Raw genomic sequence first — 22,183 nt, 5'->3', positions numbered from 1 at the left:
TGTGGTGTATGGTGTGTGTGCAGTGTGTGTGCGGTGCGGTGTGTGAGTGTGTGTGAGTGTGTGTGCGGTGCAGTGTGTGCGTTGTGGGGAGAGCGGGGAGTGCGGCCCCCTCGCTCCCCCGAATGCTTCCACGCAGTCTTTGCTCTACCCTCTCGCCACTGAGGCTGTCCGTGTTCTCGGTAAGATGAACACACCAGACGTTTGGGCGCTGGAGTCGATGTTGTAAGTTTCCTATACAATTTGTCTATGCAGGTAGATGACGTACCTGAATTGACGAATCCAAATCTGTCTTTTATGGGGCTTATTAGTCAAAAGCCTTCTTTAAAAATAGGAAGATCAAGGAGCACTTTAGCGGGAGAGCTGTGGAAGTAGAGGCTCCCGTGGAGACGCCAGTGCGGCCGACGTGCCCCTGAGCTCGTCCGAAACCGGCGCCTGCCCCTCTCTGACTGTCAGCTTGTGGCACCAGTATCTCGGGAGGGACGGAGAGGTGGGGGAAGCCCCTGATGAGGCCTCCTGCCCGTTGGCCCTGCCACCTGCCATGCTCAAGGCTGTTTCCGGAACGCTCTGCTCAACTCCGTGAATTTTCAGTTCCGACGTTTTCAGTAAGGATCCTCAGGGAAGGAAGAAGGGTAGGACGTATTGCTGATGATCCCGTGATGAATCCATCCCGCCCCAAATAAGCAAGCGAATGTCTACTGATGCATGGTTAAGTTCTGGGCCCCAAGCCGATATCCCACAACTGGGTCTTGGAGGGGTCCGTCTGTCCGATGTTACGGGCGCTTCCTCTGCCCAGGGCGCGCTCGGCCATCTCTGTGTGCTGAGTGGAGACAGCAATGTGCCACTCAGGCCCCGGCCCCGAAGGATCTACCCTGCAACCGGGGGCACTTAGGGCCAAAGCCTTGGTGACTTCCCCCACCGAAACCTAGCCAGACAGAGCCTGGCTCGCGGTCTGTGCCCCATACGTGTGGGTTCCGCAGGGACAACGAGATCTCTGGTCTTCTCTGTAATTGCATCAAATTACATCTTCGAGGTGGGTTTCTCTTGTCGTGGCACTGGTTTTCCCTGTCCCAGAGGGAGACTGCCAACTTACCATGATATGAAATCTGGGCAGAGGCCTAAAGCCATTTCAGAGTAAGAGCAACCGCAGAGGTGCCTGCTGCAACCCGGGCTGGGCGGCCAGGCTGTAAATGACAGGCCTCGCAAGCAGCCGCCGAAGCGGCAAAGCAGATGAACGTCGTGCGGACAGGACATGGGTCCCACATCAGCCCTTCCCACCACGCCCCTGTAAATAGCTGGCCGCACTGTCAGCAGCCCAAGGGGGCGCGGCAGGCGCATGTGCATCCAGACAGAAGGGAGGCTGGGGGCTGGGGACCTGCTCTCCACTGGCACGGGCGGGGGTCTCTGCCCACCCGTGGCCAGCCTGCATGCATCTGCAGCCCCGCACGACTGTCAGCCATGACCCAACAGTCACAATATGAAGATACCCTGCTTTTGAGAATTCGGGTCTCCACACTGCCGTGAGTGTGGCACGGGAGCCGGATTTGCTTCTGGATTTAGAGCACCCGCTTCTTTGCCCGAGTCCTTTCCTAGGCCAGTGGGTGACCAAGAGTCGGAGAGGACGTTGGCCCTGCTTCCAGCCTCGGCACAACTGACCAGGGACTGGGTCATTCTTTGGTATGCAAGGCTTTTCCTGTGTATTGTAAGATTTTTAGCAGCATCCTTGGCCTCTAGCCACTCGATGTCAGTAGTCCCCTCCCGGTTGGGACAACTATGAATGTCCTTGGTCTTTGCAAATGTCCTCTGGGGGTCAAAATCACCAGGGGTTGAGAGCCAGTGGAGTCGGGGAGAGAATTTGGTGAAGAGACATTTGCCTTATACCCGTAGTCTCTGGACTCTGTCCCATGAGCCATTTACCATTGTCTTGAATTATTGTCTAAAAAGAGCAACAGTCCCCAGCACCGAGGTTTCCAGAGGAGTGGCAGTTTGAAGGGTGGAATGGAGAGCCCCCGCCCGAGGGCCCCAGCGAGGGTGGGGTGCTTGAAAGGGAGGGACGGATGTCCCTTTCCACCTGTTCTTCTGCCTTCCCTCGATCTGTCCCCTTCCCATCCGTTCATGACAGCATGCCCCAGAATCACCCGGGAGGCTTGCTAAAATGCAGATTCCAAGCCCTACTCCCCCGAGATTCTGAGACAGGATCCAGAGGATCTGAGAGAGGTTCCGGGATCTGGGAGTTACAGCTTAGGGATGCGGCGAGGCCAGGTCATGCAGGCCCAGGGCATAGACTGTGACTTGGCTCTGAGTGAAGTCAGGTGGGCCGGGGAGGATTGTAGTCAAGGAAGGTCAGCATCAGATTTAAGACTTCACGGATCACCCTGGGCGCTGTCTCGAGTAGACTCCGGGGGGCAAGAGTAGAACTTATCATCACTGTTGAAATCATGGCATGGTTTCTGCCCCTTTGGAATTTACCGTGATTGTGGAGATAGAACATGTCCAGGTGTAACTAACAAGGAAGTGTCTGCTAAGTGATACGAATAATTCAGATCAGAGAAGTGTGTTGGAGGTCAGCGGGAGGAAGACATCCCTTCTGAGAGTCAGATTTCATGCCCAAGCTGGGCCTTATGCTGGAGGGACAGGGTTTTTTTTTTAGCTTTATGGGTATATAATTGGCTTTCAGTAAACCATACACATCTAAAGTGTACAATTTGATACATTTGGCCATATGTATACACCCACAAGACCACTGCCACCATAGTGGACATCTCCATCACCCCCACAAGTTTCTTCGGCAGGCTGGGAATTATCATCAGGGCAGGGACTCAAGCAAAGGCACAGAGGCAGGGAAATACAGGGGCTTCTCTGGACAGAAAGATGCCCACCCTGACTATGCAGGAGGGTCACATGGAGACCCCTGAGACAGGTGTCTGACAGGACGGCTTGAAGCAGATTACACGGGGCCAGAAAGACTGGGTCACCAGGGTTAGGTCACAAGGGCACGAGCAGAGGTATTTGAGTGTGTTGTAGGGTATGGCAGAAAAAGAGTTTGTTAAAATTTCGTCCTTTAAGCACAACACCAAGCTCAAATTGTAGGTACTTTATCTTTTTGTACTGAGTCCAAAAAAAACATAGCCAAGTACATTTCTGCAGCATCTTATACATATAAAGTCCATTAAAGGAAAAAGAAGCATCAGGCAATTTCATAATTAGATAATTAACAGACTCCTTAACAGCATTAAACTAATCCAACTACTTAGAGATTGAAAAAAAAAAAATCCAGTGCCACCTGATGGTACATTATAGCCCACACATAAGAAATACATCTAACCTAGATAGACTTTAATAGTTCAAAGGTAGAATTCTAGTGTGCCACACTAGAATCTTAATTGGGGCTTCATATCTGTGAAGTCCTGCGCTTTATTTTTGTGTCGGGTTGAATGAGAACCTTGCAGTTCAGGGCAATATTTCGATAGGTATTCAACTAGCATCTACTCCCTGGTCCTAAGGCCTTGATCTGTTTGTGAACTGATCCTCTTCCCCAGGGTCTGGGGGTAGCCTGGAGGGCAAGATTTTCAGGTTTGAGGATAGTTAAACTAAGGTAAAACCATCTTTCTCTTTCTTCACCTTCTGGGCAGAGGTGGAGACACTGGCCAGTCGCGGCTCTTGTATTCTCGGTTCCATGGAAATGGAGACTCAGATTGTTGCACCTTGGAGCCCAGAGAAGTAGGCTGGGGGCCCCGCTGTCTGTGCTCAGGAACTCCACGGACCCATTCTTACTTTGGTTTCTTTTAAGAGCACCTTGACTTACCCGAATATGAAAGATGTTAACTGAAGACCATATGTCCTCATCTTTATCACATCCTCACCTCTTAATTCCAAAGGGGTTTGCTAAATCCTCCTTGATGAAAGGAAGGCCTGAGATCCTTGTCACTGCATTGCCATCATCATCATCATCCAAAGGACTAAATTCATAAACACAACGTGTGGTATTAGACACTGAAAAGTGTGATGCTCACACTAATTACTACCTTCAGGCCGCCTAGGTGGCTCAGTGGGTGAAGCGTCTGCCTTCGGCCCAGGTCACGATCCCGGGGTCCTGGGATCGAGCCCCACATCGGGCTCCCTGCTCAGCGGGGAGCCTGCTTCTCCCTCTCCCACTCCCCCTGCTTGTGCTCTCTCTCTCTCTCTCTGACAAATAAATAAATAAAAATCTAAAAAAAAAAAATAACTACCTTCACTTAGCATTTCCCAAGGACTGGGACTGTGTGCCCCATGTTACACATATGACCACAACTAATCCTTGCTCAATAAAACAGGGAAATTCTCAATTCCCATTTTTACATTTGGGGAGACTGAAGATTGGGGAGGTTTTTTAATAGTTCCAAAGCGGTAAAGCAGGGGCCTGAAACTTGCACACTTGTAATGGAACGTTTCCATGAGAATCGACAGACCCTGACCATGCCATTGAGTTTGAAAAGACGAGACAGGGGTTTAAAAAATGTCCGTGATCCTAATGAGGGACACCGCACCTATTCTTTCAAGTAATCCACGAACTGTTCTTCATTGTATTACGTTCTAATTAAAAAGCTCTGTTCTTCTGAAGCAGAAAGGTCTTACCAGCGGCAGCACTTTCGCGCCTGGTGCTGCAAGCAGCTCTGTTAATTGCACCCCGCCGCTGGGCAGCCTCCCGTGGGCACCGCGGCCGCTCCCGCCGGAGCATCTCCCTGCCCTGACGCAGAGCCGGATTGCTTCGGCGGGGCCCGTGCACTACATCCCAGGTTAATTTGGTTTCTTATGTACAACAAATGTGGTCTGACACTTAACATTTCTTCCTGCGGCCATCTTTTTTTTTTTGGTCTCTCTGAGCTCATTACCTAGCATGCCTTTACGTTCATTCTTGCTCACATGCGAGGACGCGTGTCCACGTGTGATCATCATTACCGAGCGGAGCGCCGGTGGCTCACAAAGCAGACGAGGAAGGAAGATGACAAGCCTTATGTTCAGACGGGCCTCGTGGGCCAGAGGGAGGTTTCACGTTAATGAAGCCAGGGTGCTGGCCATGGGAGATTTCGGGGCTAGTTGCTGTCCCTGCTGTGGTGGTGGTTTTGGCTTTCAGGCCTCACCTGGAACGAGCTCGAATGATATCACTCCCTGTGTGCTCTTTCACACCCCTCTGCCTCCCTCCCTCTCGCAAGCACCTAACTTTGCAAAACGAGCCTTGTGTCCTTGTGTCTAACACAGCTTCAGCTTGCACGGTGTTAGTGAGAACAGCAACCCCCGCAAAGGGGGCCACTCTTCACCACCCAGGGCAATGAGATGTCATCACTGTCATGGTCTGATGTTCCCTGGCTTCCCTCCAGGGTGGTCTGATGCCCTGTTTGGGGGACTGGGGACTCTATGAACAACAGGAGTAGAGAACTGATGTTTAGCTGCTGATCACTTGCTCTGGGCAGATTCAACAAGATGACTGGATGAGTAGAGTCTCACTTGGGAAGGACTGTTGGTCATCAGGACCGGATGCATCCCCTTGATGTATGGAAAGTGAGGTGTGAGATCAGGGGGGCTGGTGAGCACAGGGGACCATATCACCCTAAGAAGTTACGTCCAGTAGTTGGCATTTTGGGTGCATCCTTAGATTTCAGATATTTAAATTCTCCCTTCTGCCCATGGCTAATTAAGATGTGGTCAGAATATCTTGCTCTTTCTCCTTCTGAAATTTACCGAGGCAGAAAAGAAAAATAACCACTTCTTTGAGGGGCATTTGAGTCCAAATATTTGAATATTGAGCTAGGAATGAGAGTGTTTGTGTTCTTGGTTCAGATGCACCTGAGGTCTGCTATCTGTTGGTTTGCAAACTTTCCATTTTGCTGTTTCCATTCAAAAAAGAGAATCATTAACATGGGCACCTGCCTTTGGGGATAGAACCACTGTGAAGAATGCAGATTCTTGAGAAAGAAAGAACACTGATGAGGGACGTGTTGGGAGGTGGGGAGGGGCGGGAACACAAACCCTAGCTGGAAAGATTCTAAGGAGTGCGAAGGTGAATTCCATTCATCTTCTGGGAAGCTGCCTGCCTTCTCAGAGTCCTGCCCACCATCCCGGGCCTCATGGGACAGCATTTATGGAGGAAGATAGTTTTAGGAACAAAGTGGAAAGAAACTGCCTTTGAAGAACAGCTTAAATCTTGATGAGCTTGTCACTAGAGGCCTCTAGAATAATAAATCAGAGCAAACATCAACAGGAATGAGTACGACACATGTGGGACACTGACTCCTGCTGTTGCCTCCATTGCAGACCCAGAGGCTTTGGAGGAACATGGTCAAAGTACACTTTTGGCTAAAATTACATGGAAAAAACCAACACCCCTGTCCTCGAAAGTGGCATTAGCATTTATGGCTGAGCAGAGGATGAAATGGGACAGAAAGCAATAAGGACCATTAGCACACGGTCTGCCTGGGGAGTAATTCCTGTGTCCTTTTGCTCCAGCTCCATGATCTGCGCTCTTGTGAGCAGCCCCGCTTCACGTGCTGAAAGCTGGCCCCCCACTCTTGGACAATAGCATGCCACCTGCTCGCTGGGGGTCCACCCTGCTGTACCAGGGGTGTCCTGCCAATCTGGACTGCTCCTTTATGTAGGTTTCCCTTGTTTCCCTGCCGATGAGCTGGCCTGATGGTTAAAAAAAAAAAAAAAAAAAAAAAAAAGCCTTTGCATATAAACATTACTTTTCTGGCAACTTAGGAAAAAGCGTAAGAGAATGGAGAACATATCCTAATAGTTTAAGGAAGAGTCAGATCAAAGGAGGACATCCGGGTTATGGTTGACCCACATTAGTCTTTCTAGCCAGGTAGAATAGGTTGGAAAACTCTAATAACGTTAGATTTGGAAGAATTTGTTTCATGATAATTGTATAATAGGCAACTAGCTCACTTAGACAAAATAAACGACGGGTGGGCCCAGACCAACTTTGTTACTTGGCTGTTTTTGCCTTGCTTGAGTTATTTTCATTCACTTATTTATTTCACAAATATTCGTCCAGCCCTTATTATGTAGTAGACACTGTGCTAGACACAGGGGGAATTAAAAATAGAAAGAAAGACTCTTTCCTCTCAAGGAGCTGACGGTGTAGTAGAGAGGGAGTTCTACAAATAGAAACCACAGAAGTAAGATCGCTTCTCGAGTACAAGTATAGGAAAGCAAGTGAGTGAAAATTAGGACTTTGAAGATAGAGACTCAGCTTGTGCCGGATTCCCGCTGTTCCCATGTCATTGTTTCCTGAGGTCACAGGATGAACCAGGATCTGCATTTTAGTAAAATTGTTTTGGGGGTGAAGCAGGTTCAAGGTCAAGGCTAGAATCGGGGAGATTCTCACAGTGATGTGAGAAGTGCTGACAGCTTTATCATGGCAGTGGGCATGTGGTGGAGGGACAGGCAAGAGCTTTTCGAAGGTACCATCTACCTTTGGCCACTAGACTGCCAAGCAAAGGAGGAGACGAGGGAGGTTCTAGATTTCTAGCCTGGGCGCCAGAATGGATAAGGATACTATTTCCACTTTGATAGTGACTGTTGGAATACAAATAGGTTTAGGGGCAAATAAAATTAATTTTGAATTGTCAGTTTGAAGAGTATTTATCTGGGTGATATTTTCCAGGGGGTGGCATGAGATATAAGGCTCAGAGTTCGGGAGAAAGGCCAGCTGGGACAGGAAGAGAGAATTCTCAGTCACCAGGGTATAGATGGATCTGGAAGCCATGGACATGGATCCCATTGCCTGGGGAAGAGAGATTTTGTTGTAATTTCTTAGATCAGTCTGCCCGAATACCGGGGGTCAACCTAAAGAGAGTCACTAGTCTAAGAGATGCTTAGGGGACGTGGCAGGATGTCCCTTTTCCCAAAATGCCCCTAGAAAAGTAGAAGCGCTTTATATAAAGGGGTCGGAAAACCATGTTACGGAATTTTCTGTGTTCCTTTCCAGCAGTCACTGATGGGGGGCAGATGGGGTGTCTGAACATGACCTTCACTTTTCCCTAATCCTCCTTCTAAGGAACGTTACCAGGTTCCTCAGTGTTTTCTTGAATTCCTTATCAGGGCAGATGTGGAGGACAAATAATTTTGTTATTTCTGAGAGGTGACAATGTTTTGGGCACAGAACCCTTAACCGTAAAATTTAAGTTGAAAATATGGCCCCAAACCAGTAGCCCATTTTCGTACGTGAGTGAAAATTAGGACTTTGAAGATAGAGACTCAGCTTGTGCCGGATTCCCGCTGTTCCCATGTGATTGTTTCCTGAGGTCACAGGATGAACCAGGACTGGACCCTAGGAATGTCTTTGAAGCCCGTGAGCGAGGCAGCAAGCCAGACTGGGGGCTTAATTCCTTCCTTCCCTGGGTCCAGGTTTCTTTTGGTGCTAACTGACCTGGAGGACACTCCTCCCATCTGTCCCCTGGGCCATGCAGTCCTTTGTGTGTCCGTGACAGAAAAGGTTGGCGCACGTGAGCCTTCCCTATTGAGGACTCCCCTCCCCTGAAGCAGCATCCTCTTTATTCCAACGCTTATGGAAAGCAGTGTCTGTTGACCGTCCCTCTTTGGAGTTTTGAGTTGCACTAAAATATGTATAATGTATGGACAAACATGTGCAAAGGGTTTTCGTTTCCACAAGCTCCATCTCTTGACCTACCGAGGCCTTCTGAGGATAAGAACGCCCAGAGGGTTTTGGATTCAGGGTTGTTTAGTTTAGGGAACACCTCTGATATCAGCCAGCAGTTGCATACTCCTTCAAGAATCAATCTCAGCTTTCCTCTGGATGAGACCCCAGTGGCTCTTTGCTACTTCCCGGCATTGGTGGCTGCGTCCGTCGCTGTGCTAGTGGGCCCCGCTGCAGGGCTCACGGATGATTTTGTTGATGCCTTGGGAACCAGGAGGGGAGCGCAGAGGTCCGTGTGTCCTCCCAGTGTGTTGATTGGTTCTGGACTGGAGGTGGCATCCAGGAACCAAGAAAGTCCCCTGGACTGTGGACTCACAGGAGACAGGAATTGTTTTCATGCAGCCTTAGGCCCTCAGCCCGGTGCGGGGCCTGGCCGACATACATTATTTATTAAATGTTAGAAGTTGAGCAGCAAACAGCAATAGGCTGAGTAAAGAAGGTGCTACTTCAAGGGAGGGCAGTAAAAACAAAGAAAAGGAGTCCTTAGAAGCGGGCTCATGCCTTTTCTATCCACGGATGTGGCCATTTTCCCAGCTGCAGATGTCAAGTTAAATCCAGATTCTTCAAGGATCTTCAAATGAACTGTGATGTGTGGATGGGACTAGTCTCATATCTGCCTTCTTGCTGTGACACTTCTTCCTGATGCTTGAGTTAATACAAATACTCTAAATCAGCAATTAATTTGAGGCGTCGTGAAACCAAATAGTTTGGTGCCCTGAAAGCATAAGCCATGCGTTGTGGATTGCTTTTGAAGGCCAATCTCTGATTTCTTACACTATCTCCAATTATGTAGTAGAATGTGGGAATAAGTAATTGGCCTTTGAAACAACTGAAGGCTAAAATATGGTATGGTCATTAAAAACCACATTTTCAAATGACATTTATCAATAAGGGAAAATTCTCATTATGTAATGTTATATGAAAAAGCAAGAGACATGGGGGCGCCTGGGTGGCTCAGTTGGGTGAGCGTCTGCCTTCGGCTCAGGTCATGATCTCGGGGTGCTGGGATAGAACCCTACGTCGGGCTCCCTTCTCAGTGGGGAGTCTGCTTCTCCCTCTCCCTCTGCCTGCTTGTGCTCTCTCTCTCTCTCAAATAAGTAAATAAAATCTTAAAAAAAAAAAAAAGAAAAAGCAAGAAACTCTAACTTGGCATATGGAGGCTCAAATAAATTTCTTTTGAGTAAATGAACATTTCCTAGATGGACGAGGTGAAAACTTTATATGTCCATGCAAAAAAAATGTGAGTCCAGGGAGGAATATGACTCTTCAGCTCTGAAAATCATGAACTAGTGGTCGAGAAGTCTGGGCGTCATCCAAGCTTTTAACCCTTTTGGAGCTCAGTTTCCTTATCTGAAAACAGAAGTGAAGGTCTGCTCGAACGTGGTCCCTGAGGGGCCCCATTTGCCCATTTGGGTGCCACATGCTCTGAGTTGCGATGTGACTCTGCGCAAATCAGCAGTCAGAGAGAAGGATGCCACAGGGCAGGTCTCATATGGTTCGCATCACTTTGTCAACCAGACTTGATCAACCTTGACCTCCTATTATTTCCCGTCATTTTATACGACCGTCTTGAGTTTCTGCCTTGTGAGCCACTCCTTGCTGCTGCTGAAAAAGAGACCTCGTGATTTATTAATCAGTTAATCAGTGCATGCTGAGGAGCTCTTCAGGGTAGTTAAACAGGGAAAACAAAATGCTGCAGCCCACACTCAAGATGGGTCCTCATTACAAATAGCCCTCCCACCGCCGATCTTCCTGCCCACCCCGGCTGCCCCACGCGGCCTGTTACCCACAGCTCATCAGACCCCATTCAGTCCAGAGGAACTTCCATCCCATAAAAGCTACAGTAGGTTTCAGAAGGGCAGGTTTTCTTCTAATGTCCTAGAGGAAAACAAGCCTAGAGATGAGCCTCATCCATTATTTGCAAAAAAAATATTGGATCTCAGAAGTTTGATCAGGCCCCCAAGGTGGCGTATGGCTCTGTCCATATAATATACAGAACTATTCTCTTGTCCCAATTTCTCTACAACCAGAGTCACGGAGCTGGAAGGACCTTACCACAAGGAGAGGCCATGGCCTCATGTGACAGATGAGGGTCTCAGTGAGGCTAAGTAGCTTATCCAAGGTCACACAGCTAATTAGTAGCAGAGCTGGAACTAGAACCGAATATTCTGGTAACCAGTTAATACTCCTAGCGCTTGTTTCTCTGTGAAGTCCCGTTGTCCTATAAAAATCACATAAAGTAAAGGAAAGAAATCGTCCTCCTTCAGTTCAGTTTCTGATTGCTTTGAGATAAGGGTTTCTGAGCTAAAGACTTTTGAATATTCGTTGTAGATGAAGTTTGTGGGGAACAGTATCTTGGACTGCTTGCCATTTTCTTTGAATCGGTCAGGATATCAGACACATGTATCCAGCTTGCCATGAGCAAATGGTAATCAGTGAATCTTCAGACCTTGCTAGGCTGCTGGAGCAGGCGGGGTCTCTGGTCCAGAATCCTTTCCGTTTGGTTTTCTTCTGGTGGCACTTAGCACACAGTACTGATGGGGCCAAGACTTTCTTAGAATGGAATCTCCAACAATTACCAAGGTTCCAAGGGTCACAGGGAACCGGGAGACCACATGCCTCAGCCCAGAATGACTGCACTCCCCCCTTCTTAGTGAACACCTTGGGGAGAGCCAGGCATGGCTGTAATTCTTTAGCAGACGCAAGGAGAAGAATCCGGAATGTTCTTATTTGACTATCCTGGCTTAGAGATCTTTTTTTTTAAGTTGTTCCTTAATGTTTGCACCATCATAATCTTACATTTGTCACCTGTGTTTGTCCACCAGAGGCTGTCCTGCCAGTCTGGCTGCTCGTCTCTGTTGGATGTCTATCAGACAGTCCAACTCTGGCTTCATCTAGGGCTTAACTCTAGTGTGAATCGCACTTACCAGCCTTGAGTGATAGGTTCTCCTGTTTTTTTGCTTGTGTGTCTAGGACCCTGCTTTCTCGGCTGTGATTCACGACAAGCTCCAGGTCCCCAACACCATCCGGAAAGCATGGAATGACAAGGACAACCGCTGTGACGTCTGTACCACACACCTGAACCAGCTGAAGCAGGAGGCCATCCAGATGGTGCTGACCTTGGAACAGGCAGCTGACAGCGAGCACTACGAAGGCTCCCCTGGCTCGCCCCCACCGCTCTCCAACATGCCCACCCTGCTGGGGCCCCGGCCCGGGGGTGGGCTCCAGCAGCCCAGAGAGTGGGCCTTCGTGCCTGCCCCGTGTGCCTCCTCCAACTACACGGCTTTCATCAGCAACAAGCATAGCAGCAAACCCAACAGCCTCGGGGTCAGCAATGGGGCCGAGAAGAAAAGTGGGTCCCCAACCCACCAGGCCAAGGTCAGTCTCCAGATGGCCACCAGTCCCAGCAATGGGAACATCCTCAACTCAGTGGCCATCCAGGCTCACCAGTACCTGGACGGCACCTGGTCCCTGTCGAGAACCAATGGGGTCACGCTGTATCCATACCAGGTAAGTGGCCTCTGAACAAGTTAGAGTAAGTTTGGTTGGAGTCAAAACAGAGATGTGGGCAGCACTTCCTGCCTTTGCTCTTTTCCTTCTGGGAACTCCCCATCTCAGAGCGTAATGCCTCCATGTGGCTCCACTGGGTGTTGCTAAATAAAGAGAAAATGTCTGAGGGACCAGTGATCCCTCTAGCACTCTGCTTCCACTGTCTGGACCTTCTAGAAGAGGTGTAGACTCCCTTCCTAACCTCTTCTGCCTTGATGGACCATAATCCTTTTTTGTTTGCAACTCACTTTAAATACAGTTGGGATAAGGTTTACTGAAAGTATCTTCCCGTTTTCTTATTTTCTCTTTGCGGTTATTGAAATGAGCACATACTCCCAAGTTTCCCTAAAGAAATAAGAGAACAGGTCCTAAATCTGTCAAGGAATCTAAAAAAAAAATTGTCTTAATTTCTCTTGGGTGAGTTTTCTGTTGGATAACGGTTGGGTTTACCATATGCATCTGTGTCCCCTGCACCAGGCATGTGGGAAGCAGCAGAAAGCATTGACAGTCGTGGTGGAATGGAGAGGTGGCCGTGGTCATAGAGTGTATTAGTCAGGGAGGCTAGCTGGTGTAACAAATGATCTCAGGGTACTTCTTACTCATGGTCCCGCTGTACCAGGTGTTTGGTGCATGGCCTTCCACTGGTCTCCATGTCACCATTTTCCAGAAGCCCCAGAGTCTGCCACCGGATCTTGCACAAGTGGCCAAGAAATGAGGGAAAAATGAGATTGTGGAGAATCTCACAGGGGGACATGGGGGGCTTAAGGGGGGCGGGAGAGCCCAGCCTGGAAGGGGCATAGGTAACTTCCATCCACATTCCAGTGGCAAAAGTCCAGGTGTTTGGCCTCCCCTTCCTGCAGGGGAGGCTGGGAAAGTCAGTCTGTCCATGTGTCCAGGAGAGAAAAGAAGCAAGATGAGCGAACACAGCATCATTTTTGTTACATGGGGCAAAGATGCAGGGAAACATAAAATGAGTTAAATGTGGCTAATCAAAATCCTGGTGACTTTTCTAGAGTGTAGATGGCTTCTCTTGATATCTTGAAGGAACATGGGGAGCCTGGATCATTAGCTTAAGAAGTTAGCATTCTTGGATTGCCCAACTTCATTTATTGGGTGGGTGCTTTGGAGTTTATGAAATATAGCATGCACGTCATTTTATGTAACCTCATGGTGGACCTGTGAGCAGGCAGGACAGATGTCGGATCTTCCTTTTGTGGATGGGGAAATCGAAGAACCTGCAGCCCCGCAGTTGGTAACAGAGCCAGCACCAACTCGCCCCTGATCGGGGGAGCAGGTTTCCCTCCCTCAGCCGCTCCCGACTTTAGTGCCGTATCCCAGAGCAGTTGACCTATCAACATCTTTCCCAGATCTGGCTCCTTTTCAGGCATGGCATACAAAGAAAACCACTCCTATCCTGACCTCCAGGGGCCTACCTGCCACTTTACTTTTAGCTGGAATGTTCTGGGTCATCCAGATGAATCTGATGATGAGCCACAGCACCCTGATGGGGCTTCCTAGTCTAATGCTCGAACATAACCGTCCAGGGCCTGAATACACTTGCCCCCTCCCATTGCTGAATCACATACATTTTCTGTTTGAGATTTTAAATATATTATTTTGAAAACTACAAAAAGTAATAGGGTTACTGTAAAATAACAGGCAAAACATACAAAAAAGCATAAGTATGATTTTAAAAGTCAACCTCACCCAGAAATGGACTCTGTAACACTTGGGCACATGTCCTCCCAGTGTTTTATAGGAACACAATTTATGAAATTGTGATGATGTTTAATTCTGTCATCGGCTTTTCGCTTAATATACTGGGTGCATTTTCCCGTGCCATTATATGGTTTTCTAAAATATGACCCTTAATGGTAGCATAATATGCCATTATATAAATATGATCCATTATCTGAGTATGGCCTGATTTATATAACCAAGTGCCAATTACTAGAGTTTAGGTTTTTGCTACTATAAATAAAATGCTCCGGTGCACATTCTTCTCCCCAGGTCATATTTTCAACACATCCCAGGTTGTGCTAGCCATGTACTCACGTTACACAGACAACTCATATTTCCCTTTCCTGGGCCCCAAAGCACTTGGAACATATATCAGGTGCTGGCTGGAAGACTCAGCTGCCATCCAGCACTAATGAGCAGGGACAGAAGGACTTGGAGCTGGTGCTCTCGTATAAAATGGTCAAAGTGTTAGGAAAGTTTGTGTGGGTTGGGGGGTGGGGTGGGGGCCAGTGAAGATGCTGCTTGTAAGCAAGTTTGAGGATTATTGGTGCATTTCTCTTATTTGTACTATGATTCTTTCTGCTCCTCCTCCTCTTCTTCCACCGTTGATGAGAAAGAATCTCTGATACAGTAACACATGTTTATTAAGCTCTAATCAAGCACTGGGCATCTGCTGGGTGTTAGTGGGGCTCGTGCCATGGGTCGTGTGGTCCTCGGGGGACGAGGCAGGTGAACCGCTCAGTATCAGCCAGGGAGGTGAATGCAGAGGTGGTGAGAGCTGCCCAGCTTGCTCTGAGAGCACACAGAAGGGCTCGCAGCCCAGCCTGTGGGCAAGGGCATATTGGTGTGGTCTAAGGATGATTCACGCAAGCCACCAACTTGAGATTTTCCTGGGTAAATTTGATGGCTCCTCTCCAACTCCAGAGCAGACTAATTCTTGCCTTTCCCCCAGACTGATAAAGGGATCAGAGGGTATCTGTCTGGGATAAAGAGATTTGGTGCCTGGCTGCGAATCAGCGTCCCCATGTCGTGAGTGTGTCATCCCGATGCCTGGGGCTGGGTGATCTAGGTCTGGCCAGACTGAATGTCTCCCGTTATGGACATCTCCCTGCAGTAAATATTCTGCAGCTCACAGTCTAGCCAGTTCAGCAGAGACGGTTGACTGCACTGAAAGCTGACCTCACTTTTCCTGCCCATCCACACTCCCACTTCCCTCCCCACAGAGCAGAGAGCCCTCTGGCCTGGTGCCAGAGCCATTCCCCAGGCAGAGAAGCATCTAGGCTTTGTTGCTGCTGAGAGTTCTGCTCCACACCCACGGGCCCGGGGCCTGCAGAAGCGAGGGAGAGGAGGACACTGCCCTTCGCCGTTTCAGTGCAGGGACGATTGACAGAGACGAGGACGGGCTTTCCAACACTGACAGGGGGAGTCCTTCACATGGGTCAGATAGAGGTCCCTCAAATTCCTCAAGCTCCCCGTTACCCACAGTCTTCAAGAAGCAACCTTCAATTGTCTTTCCCAGAAAGTCTTTCTTCGATGAGCTTGTAGACAGTTAACACAGTCTACATACATTATGTGGGAAGCAGAAAATGCTCTAGAACCTTCCATGGACCACATGGGTTTTGACTTTGAAAACATGTGACTTCCTTGTAGTCAACCATGGATTAATTTCATCTTTTTGAACAGCAGCTGCTTTTGCCTAATTTCTGTTCATTATAGTAAATAACTGCAGGAAAGACTGTACCCACATAATGCTCAGAAACAATAGAATGTTCATATTCCAATCCAGAATCACAGAATCCAATAGAATGGTTGCTGTCTTTTGCATCAGGGTGGGAGACTCGGAGACCTTCTCACCGAGGGCTCAGGTCTGACTCTGACACTCGTTGAACTTCAGCTTAGTAGCTTAACATCTTAATTTATTTACTCACCCATGGAACCCCCCCACCTTGTAAGTTTGTTGGACAACAGAGTTAAGAAAAATATGAAAATATTTTATGAACATTCAGGCAGGGATACCAGTATTCGTGATCTATTTGAATCCCCTCATTTGCCAGAAGAGAAGCCCGAGGATGAGAGATATGAAATTCGTCTTTGTTCAGAGTTTCCTGAGTCTTAGTTTGATCCCTCTGGTTAGAGTACAGACTCATTGAGAACACAGATGCCTTTTATTCTTATGTGCCCTGCAGCAACTAGCATGTGCAGAAGTGGCTGCTCCTTAGAGAAAATGTCGATCTCGGGGGGACACTAACGGTGTTTCTCATGACTGGCCCTAGGTTCAGGAAAAAAGTCTGGGCTAGAAGACCTATCCAGACCCCACGATTTTTGGTGGAAACCAACCGGTTAATTGGCGCCAAGTGAATCTTTAACCTGAAATATCTTAACGATACTCAATAAATTCTTGGATGCTGTGCAAAGAATCCAGGAGGCATTTGATGTCACACTCAATGTAGGTGCATTCGAAGGGACAGAAGAACTTTATTTCATGGCACTTCGGTAAAGAGGACGTGTCAAGAAAATTTAAGATGATGTTAGATTAATACATGAGTAATATATTCATAATGGATCATTAACGTGACGAAGTATTTGACGCGTGTTCCTTGAGTCAAAGGAAAATGTCTTTGGTAAAAATCATCCTGCTTTCTCAAAAAGCATCCATTGGAATCAATGTCAGACAATGGTAGACTGAACTCTGGCTGAAGTCGGTGTGGGATTACCTCTATTACATCTCCAGATATTGATCGTGTCTCGTAAGCACAGGTGTTACTGGAGTCTACATTTTAGATCACCGGCAAGGGGAATGCAACAGTGACACCAGCCTAAAAGGAGTCAAGGTCTGCTGAGCTGTAAGACCTCTATGGTACCTCTGCTTGCTCTTCAGAGGCCAGAAGCCTTGGGAGGATGTGGGGCTGGCCCCCCTTTTTTTTCTTTTTTAAGATTTTATTTATTTAATAGAGAGTACGAAGGAGGGAGAGAGGCAGAGGGAGAAACAGGCTCCCTGCTGATCAGGGAGCCCGACTTGGGGCTCCATCCCAGGACCCTGAGATCATGGCCTGAGCCGAAAGCAGATGCTTAACCGACGGAGCCACCCAGGTGCCCCAGTGCTGGCCCTTTTTATGGAGGACTTCCCAATGCCCCTGCAAGAGGAAAGCAAGATTCTGCTTGCTAGTACCCCAGTCTCAGAGGCTTTCCTTCTGATGCATTCATGGAAACCAGGAGCACAAGTTCTCGTGGAGCTGAGCCTGCAGGAGGAGGCAGACCTGTGCTCCTTCCTGCCGAGTCTCTTTGCAGGCAGGAGCCAGGAGTGGGTGCTTGTAGCCAGCCAGGAGCAGAGGATTCTCCTTCATGTTCTTTACTCGCCCGTTTGTCCCCTGAAATATGCACGGTGCCCTGCTCGGGCCAGCCCTGGTGTCCGCAGGCTGCTGATTTCCAGCTCCTTCTGCCCAGCGAGGGCAATAGCATGAGATGTCGCCTTTTGACAAATTCTGACATCAAAACGTTTTTTTAAAAACATGATAGGTTTTTGTTTCCACCTATTTATAGATGGTCAGAGGAGTATTATTTATCATTATGCTTTCTGGCAAATGGAACACAGAAAAGGAAGCAGTTTGTATATTCCGTCATGGACAGAGCGTTTCTGAAGGATATGAGCTCAGGGTGAAATTCTAAGAAGGTCGTCCTATCTTATGGATATGGGCGGGGCCGTGGTCTGAAGCTAACACCCAAACTTCAGCAGGAAATTTCAAAAACACTCCCTTACTTGGTGAGATAGGCTGAATATGCCCAACCCCACCCCCCCAGATGTTTACATCCTAATACCTGGAAAAGGAAGCCTGTGGTTACATAGTAAGAGGCGTTTGGCAGATATGATTCCATTGAGGATTTGGGGGGAGATCACCCTGGGGTTATCTGGATGGGTCCAGTGTTATGGCAAAGGTCCTTGTAAGAAGGAGGCAGGACAATTAGAGCCAGAGGTGATTTAGGGACAGAAGAGAGAGCTTTAACAAACCACCAATGCCTGAGCCACACCCCATACCAAGTGAATCAGAAGATCTGGGGATGAGACCCAGGCCTGGGTTTGAGCTGCCAGGGTCAAGAACCACAGCTTTAAAGAACAGTTTATGGGCAGTGGGAACAATGAAGGTGGCAGATGACAGACAGACAGATGATAGTTAGATTATAGACTAGATAGTGTATCAGTTTCCTAAAGCTGCCATAAGAAACCACCACAAACGAGGCGGCTTCAAACAACAGAAACCATATTCTGTCATAGTTTGGGAGGCTAGAAGTCCCAGATCAAGGTGGAGTCATTCTCCCTCCGAAGACTCTAGGGAGGAACCCTTCCTTGTCTCTTCCAGTGTCCTGGTGGCCGCAGGAGTCCCTCGGCTTGTGGCTGCTTCGCTCTGGTCTCTGCCTTCCCTGGGATTCTCCTCTGGGGTCTCTCTGTGTCCTCTCCTTTTATTATAAGGACACCAGTCATTGGATTAAGCGACCACCCTAATCCAGTACAACCGCATTGCAATCCTTAACTAATTACATCCACAAAGACCCAATTCCAAATAAAGGCACAGATCATGAGTTCTGAGTGAAATTGGGGGGCCACTACACAGCCCACTACAGAGAGGTGACAGATGGATAGAAGGATGGATGAACAGGGGAGACAGGGCTGGGAGGTGTGGGCCGCCATGTCCCTTTCAAGCTGAGTCACTGCGGATAAAGGAGCAGGTGCACATGTTTACAGGGGTCAGCAGCAAAGGAGCCTTGTGCGCGTCCTTCATTTGGAGACATATTAAGGGCGGGGAGATACAAAGGGTAAAGCAAAGAGAGGCAGGGACACCTGAGTGGCTTGGTCGGTTGAGTCCGACTCTTGGTTTCGGCTCAGGTCGTGATCTCAGGGTCCTGGGATCGAGCCCCACATTGGGCTCCACGTTCAGCATGGAGTCTGCTGGAGATTCTCTCTCTCCTTCTCCCTCTACCCTTCCCCCTGCTCGCTCTAAATAAATAAGCAAATAAATAAAATCTTTAAAAAAAGAAGAGCCGAGGAGGCAGTGAGTTGTCGTACCCACCCTGACGCTGATGGAGGGAACACCTCAAGAGCCGAAGAAAAAACTATACACAGAGACAAGGTTGAGTGACCAACTTACAGACATGGGCTTGTTGTGGAATAACCACTTCTTCTGGGCTTATGAAATATGTCCAGAGTCCATTTGCGCCATCCCAACCACAGGTGCAGCTGTGAACAGCACTTCTGGGTCCGCTATCCGGAGGGAGGTCAGCTTCAGTTGAGGACCTCCTCTGACCACTGCCGGAGGGGTTCCAGGCTTTTTCTACTGACCGAACTGGTGGTTTGGGTTAAATTGGTGGGATGGTCTGTCTGTCTGTCTGTATTTATTTATTTATTTATTAAGATTTTATTTATTTATTTGACAGAGAGAGACACAGCGAGAGAGGGAACACAAGCAGGGGGAGTGGGAGAGGGAGAAGCAGGCTTCCCACTGAGCAGGGAGCCCGATGCGGGGCTCGATCCCAGGATGCTGGGATCATGACCTGAGCCGAAGGCAGATGCTTAACGACTTAGCCACCCAGGCGCCCTGGTCTGTATCTATTTTTTCCTTTAGAAATATTTCTAGGCCCCAGAAGGAGGCTAGAGATAGTGGGTAAGGTCTGTGCCCCTGAAGACAGTATTTCTTAATTACGCCTCCCTTTCCCGGGTTGGGGGTGAGAGGTGGCGGGCATGGGGATGATTGTCTCCCGAGCCTGGGGACCGCCTTTCCTCTCCCTCCAGCTCTCCCAGGCTGGGCTGGGGGGGAGGGCGGAGCTGAGGATCATTATCAGAGAGAAGATTCTCTGGAACTGGATTTTCACAGTTATCTTTTGTTTTAAATAGCTTCCCATGTCCTCCCTCGTTGGAAACAGCCTCCCCAGTCTGGTTTCCTCAGGTGACATATTTACTTTCTTTATGGAGTTGAGGAAGAGAACTAGAATACCCACTGGCCACAGTGAACTGGTCAAGGGGGTAACGTCAGCCACCGCTTTTTTTTTTTTCCTTTTTAATGACAGTAAACAGAGTTTTTGGGAAAGTCTGAGGCTGGTACTTATCAACGATTTTATCCAAGTCTCAAACAATGAGGCACTCGATGTTGGGTCACGCTAGATTTGCTGCTCATGGACCAGAAATAAAAGCCCAGCGTCCTTGCCGACTGTGTGGGGTGACCTCTATCTAATGGGCTTCCTGGCTGTCACATGTCCCGGGTTTCTTCTCTGCAAAGCTCACAGTTGCAGAGCTGTGATGGGCACGATACGAGATGATGGGCCATGTCCGACACAGGCCCTCAGTTCAGCGACCGGAAGCCAGAGCCAGCTTCCTCCAGCCAGCTCAGGTTCGAGACTCGAGATTGAATGGAACCAGGGTCTGCTCTTCCACCGTAAGAACCAGTGATGGGTGAGGAAACAAGACCCAGACCTACAGTGAATACCAAACACATGAAATAAATGATACTCACCGACTCCGACAACACCAGCCACCTCTGCCGAAGCCCAGCTTTCCATGTGGGCATCACAGCTGACGTGAGAAGGTCAGACTCTAAGCAGAATGATCTCCTCCCACCAGGAGGGAAGAAATTGGTAAAATATTGAAAGGCCTGCGGACCAATTTTCTTTGTATCTGAAGACCTTTGTAAGGAAAGAGGGAGGCCATATATAGGCTTGGATCATTTAAAATTCTACAGAATAGTAGAGAGGTAACATTTAGAATAATCCAAAAAGAGTAAATCCTCATTATTTTGGAGTTAATTTGAAATATTGAGTAATTCAGGCCTAGATCATAGTTCTTACTGGACAAACACTTTGAAATAGAGTACTCAGGCCTTTCATTCTTTTTTTTTTTTAAGATTTTATTTATTTATTTGAGAGAGAGAGAGCACATGTGAAAGCATGAGCAGGGGGAGAGGAAGAAGCAGACTCCCCACTGAGCATGGAGCCCAATGCGGGGCTCGATCCCAGGACCCCGAGATCATAACCTGGGCCAAAGGCAGACGCTTAGCCGACTGAGCCACCCAGGTGCCCTCATTCTTGTTATTTATATACCTGCGGTAACATACAATCGTTAATACAGGTGCTTTCTTATTTTTTTTTTTTTTTTTAAAGATTTTATTTATTTATTTGACAGAGAGATAGACAGAAGAGCACAAGCAGAGGGAGTGGCAGAGGGAGAGGGAGAAGCAGGCTCTGCACTGAGCAGGGAACCCGATGCGGGACTCGATCCCAGGACCCTGAGATCATGACCTGAGCCGAAGGCAGATGCTTAACCATCTGAGCCACCCAGGCGCCCCAGGTGCTTTCTTATTATTTACCTATATCTTTACTTATAAAATAAGAATCTTTCTTTTACAATTATTATATAATTTAATTATATATATAATAAATATAATTTAAATATATAATCTCCAATAAATTGGAAAATTGAAGTCTCCTTACCTACCCCACCCCAAGCACACACCAAATTGCTTTCAAATTGAGGTTTGACTGTGCTGGCCGTCTTGAGCTTGACAAATTAGCGTGCCTCGATCTTAAAGAGGTCTTTGTGGGGATTAGTTAATGAGTCACATATTTCATGTGCCTAAGTCATTCCCAGGGAGTAATTTAGGTGTTTAGGACACATATTAGTCACCATTTTTAGAACTCTGGAGATCGTTTGGTACATGACTGCTGCACCAGTGGCCTCAAAGGGTTAACATGTCCCTTCAGCAGCTTATCTGAGGCCTGGGGGGTGACTTGGGGGATGACCCTGGGGAGAAAGAAGGTGCCATTTGAGAAGCAAACCCATATCTGCATTCAAGGCTGTGACCAGTTTTGTAATTACACGACCAATCTGAACCAATCCGGCGGTGACGGTTTCCACCACCTTAGCAAGGCTGGCTGCCCCTGGTCCCCACGGATTAGGCTGGGAGGATGGAGCCCATGAGTCCGTTCATGACATGCTCCCTTTTTGTGAAAGCACACAGACCCACAGACCAATGGAAGCAGGACGGGCAGGCCGCCCCCAGGAATTACAGATGACAGACCGAGGCCCGGAAATGTCAAGTGACCTGCCCAAGGTCACGCAGCTAGGAAATGCCAGAGCTGGGATTCAAACGCCCATTTCCTGTACACGTGTCCCTGCCCCTCATCGCCCTGCTGAGGGCAGGGGGCCAGTTCCTCCGA

At 48.3% G+C, this 22,183-nt stretch overlaps 1 protein-coding gene across 1 annotated transcript in view; it reads left to right on the top strand.

Annotated features, from left to right (window-relative positions):
• The window catches only part of KIF26B (kinesin family member 26B), a 444,962-nt gene that overhangs the window by 155,707 nt on the left and 267,072 nt on the right, over positions 1-22,183 (top strand). Inside the window, exon 3 of the mRNA XM_032389461.1 lies at positions 11,669-12,205. Within this exon, the coding sequence (XP_032245352.1) occupies positions 11,669-12,205 (537 nt within the window). The remainder of the gene's footprint in view (positions 1-11,668; positions 12,206-22,183) is intronic.

This window comes from Phoca vitulina, unplaced genomic scaffold (genome assembly GCF_004348235.1).
Source record: "Phoca vitulina isolate PV1807 unplaced genomic scaffold, GSC_HSeal_1.0 scaffold54, whole genome shotgun sequence".
NCBI lineage: Eukaryota > Metazoa > Chordata > Mammalia > Carnivora > Phocidae > Phoca > Phoca vitulina.
Note: the sequence above shows the minus strand (reverse complement) of the source record. Positions and strands in the feature narration are given on the sequence as shown.